Here is a 16,423-nt window from a genome sequence, read left to right on the forward strand (position 1 = left end):
ATTTTATAGAAAGTGTACTGACGGGACAAGGTGAAATGTCTTTAAACTGGAAGAGGGTAGATTTAGACTGGATATCAGGAAGAAATTCTTTACTGGGAGGGTGGTGAGAAACTGGAACAGGTTGCCTGGAGAAGTTGTGAATGCCCCTTCCCTGGAAGCATTCAAAGCCAGGCTGGATCAGGTATTGAGCAACCTGGTCTGGTGGGAGGTGTCCTTGTCTTTAGCAGGGGGGTTGGAACTAGATGATCTTAACGTACCTTCCAACCCAAACCATTCCATTATTCTTTCATTCTGTGAATCTATGTTTGTGGAATATCCCACCCAAAGCAAGGATGCCGATCCTTCTCAGAGTCAGTGGGCCAGTCCTGTTCCCAGTCATGCCATTCCATTAGCAGGAATTGGCTATGAAAGCAAAGGAAGAAAGGTTATTTCCAAAGGCCCACTTAAGAAAAAACAGAAGTAGCTCAAGGGGGAGGATTTACATGAGACAAAAGGGACAACAAGATGAAAGGAATGAATTCAGATCACATTTGGATATGTCTCTCAGCAGTTTTATTCCCTCAGGGGTAAGTTCTCTGAAGGGTGAGATAGAAGTGTAATTGCTACAGAAGGAAACCGTGGAATTCTGTTAGAGTATTCTGCATCTGTACAATAAAAATTAGGCAACAGCTTGTTTTCCCATATTTGTATTTCTTAAACACCCAGTAATTGAGTGTCAAAAATGACATTTTTTTGCATAGCAGAAAAGTAAGCAAAGTAATATATAGAGTGTCAGGGCTTTTTAATTACTGGGAAACTGAAGACTTGGGCAAAGACAATTGAAGTTATATATTTCATCTGAAACACGGGTGGGAACAGACTTCTGTTCTGATTCTAGCAAAACTACCAACTGGTCTCAGAAAGAAACAGGTCTGAATGACGAATTGGGTGCAAGAGAACTAACTGGCACAGTTGCAAGCTCTGAGTTAAGAACAACAGAAGACACTTTCTTCTGTCTTCTGGTGTGTTTCATTTAGTGACTGTGAGGAACAGTTTTATAATGTGGAAATGTTTAATAGAGCTGATGCTTACCATGGGAGGAACATCCTGTGTTGCAATCCCTGCTTAACTACTGCCCGGATCTGTGACCCATGAGGTGGTATCACTTTGTTTATAGTATGGTGAGTGTTTGACCTGCCTGTGGAGCAAATGCAGCTAAAGTTCTGAGCATTCAGAGGCTCTCCATCTGGCCCAAGTAAGGAATGAGCACTTGGAATTAAGGTGACTTCAATCTCTGCCGAAGTGTACGGTCAGGGTGATGCTCCCTGCCAGACAAGGATGCACACTTTAGAAGAATGCTTTTCTAGTAGCTGTGGAAAACAAAAGGAGAGAATAAACAAATACAAATACAAATAGGAATTATCAGGCAGTCTGTAAGAAATAGTTGTTGGGTTGAATAGTGAACACCAGGTATGCCCTAGCAGCACAAGGTAAGCAATTAGCTTTCCCAAGCATGCCACTTCATTATCTCCTGTTTACTGATTTGTTGAGAAGAAACTAACAAGTTGAATTCAACATATGGTTGGTCAACCTGAAACAGTGGAGAACAGTGGCAGATAAGGGACTGCATAGTGGTTCCTACTGCTGTAGATAGCAATGGTGATACTTTTTATTCACAGCTTTAGATTTTCTCTTGAGTCTTTCTTCTGGAAAAGCCAGGTGGGAACAGTAAAGATTTTGTTAGCTATAGGAGTGCTTTGAAGGGTCAGACCTGGAGTCGTTTCATCAGCTCTAACAGCGTAGTTAGAATGTCACAGACTTCTACATAAAAGAGCATTTCACCTAAAAGCAATTGCTTTCCATATAGACTTGAGGCTTTTCACAAGGCTTGAGTGCATCAAGGTGCTTGAAACTCTATTAGAAGTTTATAAAGGGTGAGAAATTGTAGCACACCACTCAGTGAGGAAACTGTGTGACTTCTGTGGGCAAAATCTTCATACTTTAAGGGTTTTCTTTTTCAGGAAAAATTAACAGGAGATCTGTATTTTGAAGCAGTTTCAATCATGATTTGGTGAATTCAGTTAAACTGAGGTGAGCGAGTAGACTGAGAAGACAGTTCAGATGCTTTTGTCAGACCTGCAAGATAAGGGCCATCACCCTGCCAGAGTCAGTTTGAAATTCTGATATGATGTTCACTGCAGATGCTGTGTGTGATACGTGGAGAATACAAACTGCTTTGTGCTGATGGGATCTGGTGGGATAAGCAGTTTCCGGCCTCATGGGAACTCGGTTATGGCTTCTCACCCTCATTATACTTTTCCCCAGTGTGTTTCACAACTATTCCTCCCTTTAATGTACAAGGAGCTTCCAATTACTGCTTTGTAAATTCCCTTTGCAAGTCTCCTTGTGTTTTCTCAGTAGCTGCTAGGATTGTGGGCAGGCACTGGGAATGAAGAGAACACATACATGTGTGAGAGAGAATAACATGCATGTTGTGCACTGTGGCCAATCTTTCACCTAACTAAAGGCAAGGAGCTACCACACTCTTGCTCAAATTGATAAAAAACAAAGCACAGTCACCTTTTGGAGAGAAATGGCTGTTTCAATTTAGATTAAATACATACTTTATAAAACTGTGGAAGAAGAATGTTGTGTTTAATCTCCTTGCGATGCAGCAACAAAGTTGGCTTGTTGATCAGGAGTGCAAACAAAAAACCTACATAAAAGCAAAGCATATATATGAAAAATGCATCCCTGTAGCTGATACTGGTGGGAACAGACTTTCTCACAGGCTCATATCTGGCTTAGATTCTAGTCATCAACCCTTGGTTATAGGGTAGAAGTGTTGGAAGCAGTGTGTTGTTCTCAGTTGTAATTGTTAAGTACCAGTCTGGCTCTCCATCTCTCTGCTTTCTTTGGGACTTTGGGACCAAGTCTCTTGGTGTGAATGGCTTCAGTTCTGTATGTTAACAAGTCCAACTTTATACAAGACTGTCAAAACGGGTTGCAGAGCACCTTTAGAACCCATTGATAGTTTTTCATTCAAAAAGAAGACTATGCAGTGTATTATCTTGTTCCCTCTACCTTATCTTTAGCCTGTTTTTAGGTACTTAGTTGCATTTTATTTCACCAAAATAATTTTGATTTCTGGGATTGAATGACATCAGAAGAGTTTTCACCCAAGCTGGACTGTTTCTGCTGCCTTTTTTTCTCTCTCCCAAAAGTCTTGCTGGTAGTCTCTCCACCTGATCTATTTGTCCATAGGCTTTTCTGGATGTACCTCCTGTCCTCTCTTGGTAACCTCCTGGCTCTGAGCAATCAGAACAGTCAGCCTAGCAGGCTGAGCCAGGAGCAGGTGTGAGGAATCCTTCTCCCCAGCTTCCCTATTGCTTAGTCTGAGTTCTCTATCTTTTCCATTGTTTTAGCTTTCCTGCTTTTCATTTCTTTTGTAGCAGCCCAGTTTGAGTTATTCCACAGTAAAGCATTACAAATAAACAAATCAGGCATGTGCTTTATTAAGAAAACAATTCAATTCCTGGACTCTTGTGGACTTGTTTGAAAATCAAAACCCTGCAAAGTGTGTTTTAATTAGACTGAGGGGTTTGCCATCATACGTTGTGCATCAAAAAAGAATTTAAAAGAAATCCAAGAATGTGCAAGTTAGAATTCACCATCCAGCTGTCAATAAGCATTTTAATAATGATTTTTTTCAGTGGTCTTCCTTTAAAAAAACTTTTTAAGAACTTGATGGTTACACCTCATCTCTCTCCTTGTAGCAATCCTCACATCCTCCTAGCAAAAAATACCCAAGAATCCCAAATCCAATAAAACACAAGTAATTCCTCCTGTCTTGATCAGCAATATTTATTCTCTTCAGAAAATTGCTCCAGAGGTTTTTAAAAAAAAAAAAAAAATTCAGAGAAGGTCAATTTTGATGCTTGAAATCTGATTTCCGTCCTTTGAGTGAAAACCAAGAATTTTTCCCATTTGCTGGGTAAGAAATTCAGGCTATCAGTGAGCACGTTCAGTCCTGTGCACATGAATGGGATTGGTGTGGAGTGAGCAGGCAGGAATTTATCTTGAGGACATGCTGCTGGGTAAAGAGTTACATTGCTTTTTTTTTTTTTTTTCTTAGTCTGATATTTTTCCCATCAAACTTTTCATCAGATTTTAATTATAAGAAAGAATTTACACTTTTTGCTTTGAAACAGGGACTTCACAGGAGAGAAATGTTTCTGGTGTGATGTTAGCATTGTCATCTTCCCCTGTCTCAGTCTGTCAGCCTAGTGGCTCTTCTATTGTTGAGTGTGCTTTTCCAGCTCTTCTTGCTTGTCTTGCATTGATATACTTATTCTCTTTACAGCTTAAAACAAAAGCAAAAAACAGAAGCAGCTGCTATAGCTCTTCTTAGATTTACTCTTCCCTGCAGGCTGTCACTGAGAGGTGCTTAAGCCCTGGCGGAAGCTAGGGAGCATTATTACAGATGAGCCATTGTGGCTTAGCAGCAGTATGTGTCATCTAATGCTTCCAGTCATCCTTCTCTGTCTGTGTACAGCAGGACACATAGACTGAGTGGTCCAATTAACAGCTCTTTAAGTAATGTTGGTACACATTATACTCTCCTCTTGTATTTTGCTTTTCTCAGGGAGTACTGCCCAGTCAGAGCTGCCACTGCATCTCCACAGGAGTAGGAAATGGTTTCATGCTGCCCACCTACAAGCAGAGGCAGCAGAGGTGGATTGCTCTGGATTAGACCCACATCACTATGTTATTATTTCACCACCGGACCTAGCTGAGCTGTGCACATAATTGTTGCTGCAGTTCTTACAGCTATAAGCAATAGGTGAAAAGGCATCATCTGATGTTCTTCCAGTCATGTGCCAGACGGTCACTGTGTGCGAGCTGTTTAACCACCAGTGACTTCTATTGTGTACCGTGTGTTTTGCTTAGTCTCTTGATGAACATCTTTCCCAAGACCATCAAAATACATAAATAGGGCAAGATATTAAATTAAAGTCAGGCTTTTTTCAGGTATACTTGCAAAAATTAATAGATTTGCACCAAACAAGGTAATTATCAAAACACGTTATTGATATATTTTACACATAGTAAATGGCTTTTTTCTAACCTGGGAAAGCAGACAGCTGCATGTATGTATGAAGTGTCAAGAAACTCTGTACTGGGGAAGTCCACTGGAGAAGTGGACCTGCTGCAAACTTGGATCCAGCTGATCCCAGCTGAGTACGTATAACTTACCTGTGAGGCAGAAGACTCATGCTCAGAGTGCTTGTGGTTCTCATTGCATTTCTGGCCAGCTGTCATGGAACTTTTTTTTTTGTCACTATTCAAGGCGAGTGTCAGGGAAGAGAAGGATTTGGGAATGGGGGACTTGCTGCCATTGTTGCTGTAACACTTTGAACCTCTTACCATTCAAGCAAATGTTCCCATTCAGTCCATTTGTGTGACTTTTATATAAATTAGAAACCTCATTCATTTCAAAAACAATGTTATACACCATACTCTCAATGAAAACAGTGATTGTTGCTGAAGTACCAACTTCTTTTAATACACTATTAAGATGAGGTGTGCTCTAAGGAAGCAGGGTTTCTACTCTTCAAACAGTGCAAGTGTTCTGGGAGAATGGTACAGCTCAAAGCACTTATTTGCTGGCACAGCACTCTTCACTTTTACGTTTTCTTCTACCATGAGGAGTACTGGTGCAGGCCTTTTTAGATCCCCTGTGTTCCTGGGCATTCATCACCTCATAGGTGCTGTCAATGTCAACATTGCTGGAGTACAAACTAACCTGTGTGTGGATGTGCTGAATGCACAGCTTTTTTTCTGTTTGAACATTGACTTGATTCTCTCTTTCCTTCCAGATGTCCACACAGAAGCAGTTCAAGCAGCCCTTGCTAAACATAAAGAAAGGAAAATGGCCGTCCCCATGCCCTCAAAACGACGTTCGTTGGTGGTGCAAACATCAATGGATGCCTATACACCTCCAGGTGAACATTTTTGTTTGTGTATTTTATGAAAAAGTTTTAGACACTTCCTTTTGTTGCTATGAACTGATAGCATATTTCCATAGATAGTAATAACAATATTGTCCAAAACACGGTGAGCTTAACATTGAGGTGTGTTTGAAGAGGAGAAGAGGAAAAGTCAACGGAGACGCTTTCTATGATTGCTTTGCCCTTGATGTTACCTGAACTAACATCTTTTTAAACTTAAGAGACACTAAATATGGCAGACTTCTGATGTGATACGTGATTAATGTATCTTCCATGTTTCTGGTTTATTCCTTAACAGTTACCTTTATGATTTGTTGTACCACCTCTCTTTGAATTTACTACATAGTCAGAATCAGCTGGGGCTCAATTTCTTACTGATGGGTGGGCTTTTTACAGACTCTGGAGTGAGCTTGGGAAAGTGTTCTCTGTTGTTAATATGCAGTTGGAGATCTGTAGAAGATCTCAAGTTGCATGATAAAGGAAGAAACTTTATTTTCATAGGATAATACACGAGCCATGGTGTTAGTGTGGGAAAGCTCTCAGTGCACAGTTCACAATTGACTTTAGTTTCAGGATTTGCAGTATTGCAATCTTATTGTGTCTGCCTGCCTTCACAAGTTTTTCTTAATGGCAAACACAATAAGAAAAGATTGCCTTCACAAGTTTTTCTTCGGATTTGTGACATGAATGTGCCTTATTTCTAATTCAAACAAATAAAAGCATGGTAAGTAATAGGCTGTTTTTAATTATTAGATACTTCTTCTGGATCAGAAGATGAAGGCTCTGTGCAGGGCGACTCCCAGGGAACTCCTACCTCGAGTCAGGGGAGTATAAACATGGAACATTGGATCAGTCAAGCAATCCATGGCTCTACCACGTCAACCACTTCCTCCTCCTCGACACAAAGTGGAGGCAGTGGTGCTGCACACAGACTAGCTGATGTTATGGCTCAAACACATATAGGTTAGTATACCGACGTTTTCAGTATCTTCAATTTAATGTGAATTTTGTCCCTCACAGACAGCTGATGCTGCCATTTAAAACCTTACAAAAGTCTTTCTTATGTTTTTTCTTCCTTCCTCTTTTTTTTTTTCTTTTCAGTTCACATCTTTAACATGGAAATCTATTCCTATGTTCTTAATTTTGAAAAGAAAGCAATTAAGATTTAGGGGTAAATTTCTACTATGACTAGCATGGTTTACTTATTGGCTCCCAAATATCCTAAATGTGCATTCACATGAATTTCTTTACTTAGCACTAAAGTAAGAAAAATTAGTGCATGAAGCATTAGGGATTGTTTGCACATGAGATTCTCCTACATCTTCAGTAGTTTGATTACATAGCTTGAGTGATTTTTGGTAGTTCTCTGTTAAGAGTAGATCTTGTTAATGGAATTTGGAATACTTGGGCTGGAATATCTAACTATTATAACCCTTGAGAAAGATTATTATATTCCTTTAAAAAAGGGAGCTGGTATGATTATTGATAGCTTGTCTGTATCCTTTGGAAAGATCCTATGAAGTTAAGACTTTATTTCCATTATGGGCCTGAAGTTCACAGTCATTAACTGTTTCTGGACACTGAGCTATTGCCATTAGTCTTCATTTGAACAATGTGGTATTAGATTAGCCATATGGAAAGCAAGACTTGTTCTCCCTTCATTCTCCAGTAACTGCTGTTAATCATGTGAAGCATTTGCTTTGGGTGCATTTTTGCTATGGCTGTTTATTGGGCTGTCACTAAAAAGCTGGTGAACTCTATATTGGAACAGATCAAGAACGTGGGTACTTGCACATACTAAATGCATTCTGTTGCACATACTAAATGCAATTTTTTATTTGAGTGTTCCTTGGCTGAATTTTCCTTTTCAAGTATATGTAATGAGATGCATGAAAACACCTGAAATGTTCCTGATTTTATATGCTGTATATATCAAGTATAGCTTGATGTAACACCTATATTTTCAGATGAGTAATCCTTTCACCATGATGTGGAATTGCTGAGTTGCAGACAGAGGAAGAAATTGTATTGTATTTTTAAATTCATGCTAAATGAATAGCTTAGAACCTTGTTACAGAAATACATGCACTCCTGGACACATTAATCATTGCATTTGGTTATTTTCTCTGACTTCATCTTAAAATGCTAGAGGAAATTATAGTGTACAGAATTAAAATTATCCAAACTCTTAAAAGGTTACTCACACACCAGGTCTTAATATGTCTTTAAATATAGCTTCTTTAGAGTGTGACATTTCAGTAATTTTAAATCCAGCACAGTAAGTCTTCTTTCATAATCACTGAGTTTGCGGTAAATAATACAGCATTTTTAGAACTAAATTAAGTTGTCAGTATTTTGTGGAAGAGGCAAAACACTACTTTTACTTTTTTTCTTTTTTGTTGACTGGAAATGTCTCTCAATTGAAGGAAATAGATAAACTTACCTCAGTGTATGTATACTATTATTCTGACGATAAGATACATTAAATGGCTTCACTAGTAGGACAGTAGTTGTGACGTATGAATGTAAAGGTCATTTGGATAGAAAATGTAACTGATATTTGCTAACAGCTTCAGACTGTGATTTTAAGGTTACCATCAATCTTTGTTGCTCATTGGAAAAAGTAACAGAAGCTGCACAGATGATAATTGAGGCATATTCCCATGGCTTGATGTCTTTTTGGTCTGGGGAGTTGTTCTCCAGCGACAGATCAGCCTACACAAGAGAAAATGTCTGTAAATGCGTAGAGATATATAGCCATGCTCTGAACATGCTAATTTTGATAAGTACAAATTTAAGGGCCAATAGGAAAGCCCTTTAATGGTAAGCAACAGAAGCCCTCCATTGATTTCCAGAGTGCAGTGCAGATTGAAAAGAAGCTTTTTCTAGTGAAACGGCTGTGATGTAGTCCTGAGAAGAGGTTTGATACGAAGCTCTGACTGTGATGTAATCAAAGTTCATCTTTGTGGATATTTAAATAATTTTCATAAGCTATTATGTGTGTTCTGTGTTATACTGTTTGTTTAATTTTGTGGCTTCTGTTACTCTGTTGTGGTTAAAGGTCCAATATAGGATGGATTCCCTTTAAATGCTTAACCTCACCTTCAAGATACTCAAGTGTCTAGACTTGAGTACTAGACTAAAGTACTAGACTAAAGGGAGAATCTCTAGCTTGGCATAGATTTCAAAATTGTGTTGGGTAACTCTTGAACTTAGAGTGTCTGCTGTAAAAAATATTTAATCCTCATTGCATCGTTGAGTCAGTGCTTTATGTGTTCATAAGGTCTGTAAATTTTCCTTTTTCTGAATTTTTTGAACCTAATGAAAATCAAGGTCAGAAAACACATCTCAGAGCTCAGAAAGTTTGTGTAGTGATAATCACACACTGCTTACTTGTGGTTATAAATTTATATAGATTGAACTGTTGAATATCTCACTTTAAACTTTTGATCTTTTTAGGTACTCTTAATGTTTCCTTTATATGTTTCTGTTTGAAAATCAAAGACCTCAATTCAAATTAAAGGCTATATAAGTTTCTGTTAAAACTAATATAAAAACATGTGCCGTAAGGCATGAAAGATAGATCTTTGGCAACCTTAAAATCCTTATGTGATCTGAGGAGTATCAACTTATGATACAAAAGACTAGTTTAAAATAGCCTCTGTCACCTGGATGTTATTCATACAAGCAAAAGTCAGCTGATGTATAGTACACTACGACTATATAAGTACAGCATTGTAGGGATGTTCTTCGAATTCCTGGAGACTCCAAATTCATAGTGCTTTCTGTGCTTCCAGTGTTCCATTGGAAAGTATTACTCTACCTCTCTGCTTCTCCTTGATCATGGGATTCAGTCAACATACACCCTCTGTCCCTACATGACTCTGTTCTGAATTATTGCTTCTTTCTCATTTTCAAGAAATGGCTTAGATTGCATGACTCCAGTGGCAGAAATGGAGAATCTTAACTAGAAACAGCTGTTCGGTCTGTGATCTTCTACAGCAGGAATATTGGAGTAGATAGGGAGAGGAGGTGCAAGAATGTGTGTGTTTCATGGAGAAACTTCTTTGAAGTCATGCAGCTGTCACTGTTTTCTACCTTTTCATCAGCAGAAATATCAGGATGATTATTCTTAACTAAACCTCAAACATTACTTCTGGATACCTGACATAAGACCAAGCATTTTTATCCAGATTGTGTTGATTATCTAAGCCTGCATTGACTGTTCTACTCAAACAGAATACATTTCACATAAAGTAATAATTAACATTTTCTTTAGAAGTCATTGAGACCAAATTTTTGTCTGTGTGATTTTTATTGCTCCAAGCCTGACTCTGAGAGGGGAACTGACTGAAGATTTGTAAGTGTATTGGATGAAATCTACAGCTGTAGATCTTGCCATGATAAGACATCTGTTTAGCAGATCCTACACAGAAAGTGGGCAAGACAAGCCTTATTGTTCCTCTTCTGTAAGATAAGGATTCTTCTTAATAGAAATGTAGGTAGCAGATGTAGCAGCTGTGCTAAGACCCCATTCTTTGGCCAGCCAGTGGTGACCGTGTAGGGAATAGGACTCATTTGTGGTACTTTCAGGTGCCAGTGGTGCTTCTTCAAAAGGAAGCCTTTTTACACAAGAACGGGACTCTTCTTTCTCATTTTATTTCACCCTGCTAGTGCCACGTGTTACAAAGAAATATTTGATTTCATTTGTATGGATCTAAAGGGAAAGCATCTCTGCTCTGTGTTGCTACAGGTCATGTGTCTTCTCTCCTGTGCATTAAAGAAATCTTATCAACGTTAAAACCTGAAAGGAGATACTTCAACTCAGATCCAGTTTGCCTTGTAAACTCTCAAAGATGGAAGTGTTTTGCTGGAGAGATGTAAACAATTATAGCTAATAAAAAACAATTTCTCGTGTTTCTAATAGCTGACTAAGTACAATTCTTTTCTTAGTCACGTTCCTCTCTCAATTTTGCAAAGCAAAAGAGCATTATAAGTAGAAGATAAAAAGATAAACATCAGCATTTTTTAATTGACTTATTTATTGGGTAATTCGATAGCGATCTATAAAACGCTGCCACTTAGCAAGAAAGGGCAAAAATTGTGCTGAGTCTGAAACACTTGATAAATGACAAGATGTCTAAAATGAAGACATTATTCAAATAATTACCAGTATAAGCTTCACGGTCCAAGCTATTATACTTCAGTTGGTCACTTATACACAATATAAAGTCTTCTTTCAGTAAAATGCTAAGAGTGGATGTGATCAGAATCAAAAGGCTCAAATGGGCACATGTAGGGTGCAGAATATTTTTGAGTGGCACAGTAAAACATCTCATATTTTCTTCAACCACTTGCAGCAGTGTTTGTGATATTCTTGAATATGAACATTAAATAACAACTATAGACATTAATATCATTTTAATTTTTCATGATGATTGTCAAATTTAAAATCATATCATTTTAATTTTTTACAATGATATTCTGTCAAATTCTGCATTCAAATTTGACATATGCAAAAATAGGCATCTAATATAGCATCTGTCTACTGTATTTATAGCTATGAAGACTGTTTTTCTCTGCTGATGGTGCATGAATTTGTGATTGAATGCACAAGAATTTCAATGACCCAAAGTTCAAGACCCATAGAAATGCTTGATAGTTACATTTCAGATAAAACTTCTTTGTTGTGGAAGTTGGTGTTACAGTGGATTTATGGCACCATAATACTTATAGAAGATATTTATTAAAAAGTGCATCTTGAATGTAATATGTAATTTTTCCAGAATTTTTGTATCTTAAAGGCTTCCCTATTATAAAATGGAGAGCATTTCTCTTCACTTCATTGGCAGCAATATGAAGACTTATCTTGTTTTGTAGCTCAGAGGCTGCTGGGGATCATTTATGTCAATAAAGGAGGAGTTGTTTGCTCATGGTATTTATCTCCATCTACCCAATGCTGATAAAAACATGGAAAAAATTATTAGACAAAGGGTAAAAATAGTACACAATATGTAGGTAATAGACCCTGAGACCTGAAAACATGCGAAAACAAACTGTGATTGCATGCTGAGCTATCAGGCTATGAAAGAGAAAGATTAGCTCTGTGGAATTGTTTAGGAGTACTGGAATGAGTCAGATCAAATTGTGTTTGCCTTCTGGAAGGCAAGCCTTTGTTGTGCGGAAGAATTGAAATAGCTCTGTCTAAAAATAGTAGACAAGCAAGTGTCCATGCAGAATGTAAAGTTCATGTTTCTTTCCACTTTATTTCTTTCCCCTAGATCCAATCCTGCTGTGCTTGTATTGGTTTTTCTTTTTTTCTTAACTAACCAGTGATTTTCTTTCTTAAACAAAATTGACATATTCAAAATTTAACTTAGTATAAAATTATGTATAGTATAAAATTATAAATGTAGGTGTAGAACCAACAACCTAATTATATCATTTTTTTTTTTAGCTTATTGCTTGCATGCTTGCAGATATATGGCCCTTGTTTTAATCAAAGGAAACCTGATATATTAAAATTATGATGTACTTTATAGTTGAATACATTCATTTTGTGCATTAATTTCAGTGCCTGTTTGAATGTTGAAAATAAAAAATAACAAATGCTCTTTCTTCTCCCTTTTGTTTTTGTGCCCTTCAACACTAGAGGTACATGGTTAAACCTTTTAACTTGTTTTTCACAGAAAATCATTCTGCCCCTCCAGATGTTACCACTTACACTTCAGAACACTCGATACAAGTAGAAAGACCACAAGGATCAACAGCACGAGTGGCACCAAAGTATGGAAATGCTGAACTTATGGAAACCGGTGACGGTATGTCATAAATTGAAATTGCTTTCTTTTTGAACACTGTAATCTTCAAAAGTTAGTGTATGTGTCTGCTCACTGTTTCTTCTGGACAGTTGTGACATAAAGACATGTAAAAAGTTAGAGCATCTTTGGAGTCCTAAAATAAACTGATATACATGAAGGTGACATAGAGAAATATTTCTTAATCAACAGAGCTGATTCCATGTAGAAATTGCTTGGCAAATGAAAGCAGCAGATCTCTCTAGATCTGCTTTTCTGCTCTTATCACAGCTCAGCTGTTTTTTAAAGGGCCAAGAATATGACATGATAGGATGGCTACATCTTAAGAAGTGTCCTATTTGAAGTTTCATTTTCTGAGTGTTTTTTTTTTTTTTTTTTTTGAAAAACAGTTATTTGTAAACCCTTTCTTATTTACTACTCCTCTTTTCTAAAACATATTAAACCATATCTCAGTGAAGTGTGGAATTGTTGACCAAGTGTATTACATCTAAACATAGCAGCTTCAGCTATAAAAACCAGTTGGTAGAAAAGTAATAGCCAGCCTTACAGAAGGGTGGAAAGTTGAAATTTCTGCAATGCAGTGACAGAAAACTATTAGTTCAGGATCAGGTGACATGAATGTTAGAGAGGTTTTGCACTCTACCAGGGAAGGGGAAGGGGGGAGATGATTGGTGGGATTATGTTATAAAAGCACCCATTGCCCCATGCTGCTGTTCATAATTGTATTTTTCAAAGTGATGTATGGACAAGCATGCTGCTGTCGGAGATTGCTGGCTGATGGAATTGGCTGTAGGGACTTTTGGGGAATACAGGGTCATGCTGAAATAATACAAAGATGTCGGTCACGTTGAAGATGGATACTGGACAGATGTCCAGTATGGTGTTAAGAGCAACCAAGAATAATGATGAGGCAAAGCCTATGAGCCACACTCCTTGCAGAGCTGCTGTCTGCTGAAGTACTCTTGTCAGTCAATGTTGGTGTAACCAGTAATCATGGGGAGAGCCACTACCCATCTTCTTACCTCCTAGAAGAGTTCTCTGAAGTTACCAGCATTCACTGTACAGAGTGTTTTTTCACTGTGCTTCTCTCTCCTGGTCTGTGTGCTTTTCCCCTCTAACTTTGCAAGCTCACTCTAATGTTATTGTATTGTTTTTATTTATACTAGACATCATTATTCCTTTATGCTGAAATGATCTTAATGTCTTAATGTCGAATACCTAACTTGAGTTGCAGTCACAAGATGGCATGAAACTGTAGTTGTGGCCTTGCAGTCCTAGCCCTTTTCTTACCCCACTTAACCTCTGGTGGTGTTCAGCGTAGCCATCGACTGATGTCTCCATTGATCCCTGTCCTGCAGGAGTACCAGTGAGCAGCAGAGTGTCAGCAAAGATTCAGCAGCTGGTCAATACACTAAAACGGCCCAAACGACCACCATTACGAGAGTTCTTTGTAGATGACTTTGAGGAATTGTTAGAAGGTAAAATGACTGTTTTTCAAAAGGTTTGGGGATCTCTTATTAAAACTCTGTCAAATGTTTGTCTCACACATTGACTTCCTAGAAAGCTAAGTAAGCCCTCCTTGTACTGGCAAGTACCAAAAAGCGTTGATATTCAGTGGAATCTGCTTGTAGTGAGCTTGGATATAGTACAGTAGAATCAAAAGTCTCTGTTGTTTGCTTGTGGTTCTGCTTGCCATGTATGTGCAGAAGAGAGCAGGGGAAGGCTTTGCTCTGAGAGTGTTCAGCTGTGAATTATGGCCATTTCTTTTAAACACCAGTGTGAGAAAACCTGTCAGTGCAGGAGCATGTGAAATGTTTTACACATCCTTTGTGTAACAGAGGAGCATAAAAAAAAAATGAGCAAACTGTAAGATAGAAACAAGGATAAAGTCAATAAATGGAAATTTGTTTTTAAGGAGGCCAATGCTTTGAGAATTAAGATTTGTCATGATATGGTGATTTAAATAGTCTTTGTAGCAGGTTATGAGAATGTTCTAACAAAGCCTTACTTAAATTGATATGTTACTGATGACTAACTGGAGTACAATTTTTCAGTAGTTCTACAGTACATCTTATTATTGAGTTTTTGACAGGAAAAAGTATTCTCCATCTCTCTTTAGGAATAAAGAAGAGTTGATGAATATATGCATGCTGCCTCAGCAGTTTCTTTTCCTGCTTGTAGGGCTAGTGTAAAGAAATGCATTCCTAAGGTGTATCAGTTGCTTGATCTCTATTGAAGTTAAATGTTACTCTGTTTTATTTCTCTGTTACTTCTCAAGACCTTCTAACACCATTATTTTCAGGAAATTTTGCAAAGGTAACTTATTCTCTTGGTTACACAGGTGTACACAAGGTATAGAATTTACATGGTAACTGTATATATCTTTTCATAATCATAAGTTCAACAGCCAGATCCAAACCAGCCAAAGCCAGAAGGAGCTCAGATGTTGGCTATGCGTGGGGAACAATTAGGTGTGGTTACAAACTGGCCACCTTCTCTGGAAGCAGCTTTGCAGCGATGGGGGACCATCTCACCGAAAGCTCCTTGCCTAACCACTATGGATACAAATGGAAAACCACTGTATATTCTCACTTACGGTGAGCATTCTTTGCATTCCTTGTGCTTTTATGTATAGTACATAGTGTCTGTATGTATAGTAAATATATAAATGTATAGTGAAAAAATCACTCAAATTATAAATCTTTTCCATATTTGAGTAGGGTAAAAAAAATTCTTAAGCTGTTGGTGTTCAAGTATGAGTTTCAGAGATGTTATATTATGAATTATTATACAAAGAGGAGCTGATACATCCATAGAGTGATAGATTGGAAATTAAAACTGCTTTTTAAATAAAAATGTATAGTAGGGCAGATTTTCCTGAAGATTAAGGTCTAAATCTATTGCCCTTGGATATTTCCAAGTTTTGTTTTGAAAAAGCAGAACCTGGTATAAAAAATTTAACAGCTTCCTGAAGAAGTTAAAATAGGACTTTTTTTCCTGTGTTCTACAGCTATTGCAGTAAGTGTAATATGAATTATTTCTTGTGGTACATAGTTGTTAAGCTAGCAAACATAGTCCCTTACTGCCCAGGAGGTTGTGGAGTCTCCTTCTCTGGAGGTATTCAAGACCCGCCTGGACACCTACTTACGCGATCTGGTGTAGGGAACCTGCTTTGGCAGGGGGGTTGGATTTGATGATCTCTGGAGGTCCCTTCCAACCCCTTTGATTCTGTGATTCTGTGATTCTTGAAATAGATTTGCCAAGACCTATTTCATGTGATCTTTGGAATGTTGGTGTATTTCAGTGTGTTCTTCGTACCAAGAAAGGCCAAATGGAAATAAGCATAGGGTTATCTTTGTCAAATAGCTCCTAATTTTGAGAATTTAAGGATACTTTTAGGTTATATTCAAAGGGATTATTAGGAATAACCATGAAACTTTGAGAGCAGGCCAGAACATTTCTGTCTGTTATTGGTATGGATATAAAAATGATTTTGCTTTTTGTTATTTCTGTCTTCTCAGGGACCTAGAGAATATATTAATAAGAAATATTCTGTGCAGAGAATATTTTTACATACTGTGACATCGAGGTATTGTTCAGTGCTGCATGCTCCTT

At 37.8% G+C, this 16,423-nt stretch overlaps 1 protein-coding gene across 6 annotated transcripts in view; it reads left to right on the forward strand.

The window, feature by feature from the left end:
- DIP2C (DIP2 acetate--CoA ligase C (putative)) overlaps nucleotides 1-16,423 on the forward strand; it is a 292,787-nt gene that overhangs the window by 180,491 nt on the left and 95,873 nt on the right. For 5 of the 6 annotated variants that reach the window (XM_090143115.1, XM_090143117.1, XM_090143118.1 and 2 more), the window contains 5 exons: nucleotides 5,859-5,984; nucleotides 6,744-6,953; nucleotides 12,680-12,811; nucleotides 14,167-14,286; nucleotides 15,208-15,405. In XM_090143115.1, coding sequence (XP_089999241.1) covers nucleotides 5,859-5,984; nucleotides 6,744-6,953; nucleotides 12,680-12,811; nucleotides 14,167-14,286; nucleotides 15,208-15,405 — 786 coding nt within the window. The remainder of the gene's footprint in view (nucleotides 1-5,858; nucleotides 5,985-6,743; nucleotides 6,954-12,679; nucleotides 12,812-14,166; nucleotides 14,287-15,207; nucleotides 15,406-16,423) is intronic. The other variant, XM_090143116.1, reaches the window with a different exon arrangement.

The sequence above is a fragment of the Phasianus colchicus genome, chromosome 6, assembly GCF_987193195.1.
Source record: "Phasianus colchicus chromosome 6, bPhaCol1.hap1.1, whole genome shotgun sequence".
In the NCBI taxonomy this organism is placed as follows: Eukaryota; Metazoa; Chordata; class Aves; order Galliformes; family Phasianidae; genus Phasianus; species Phasianus colchicus.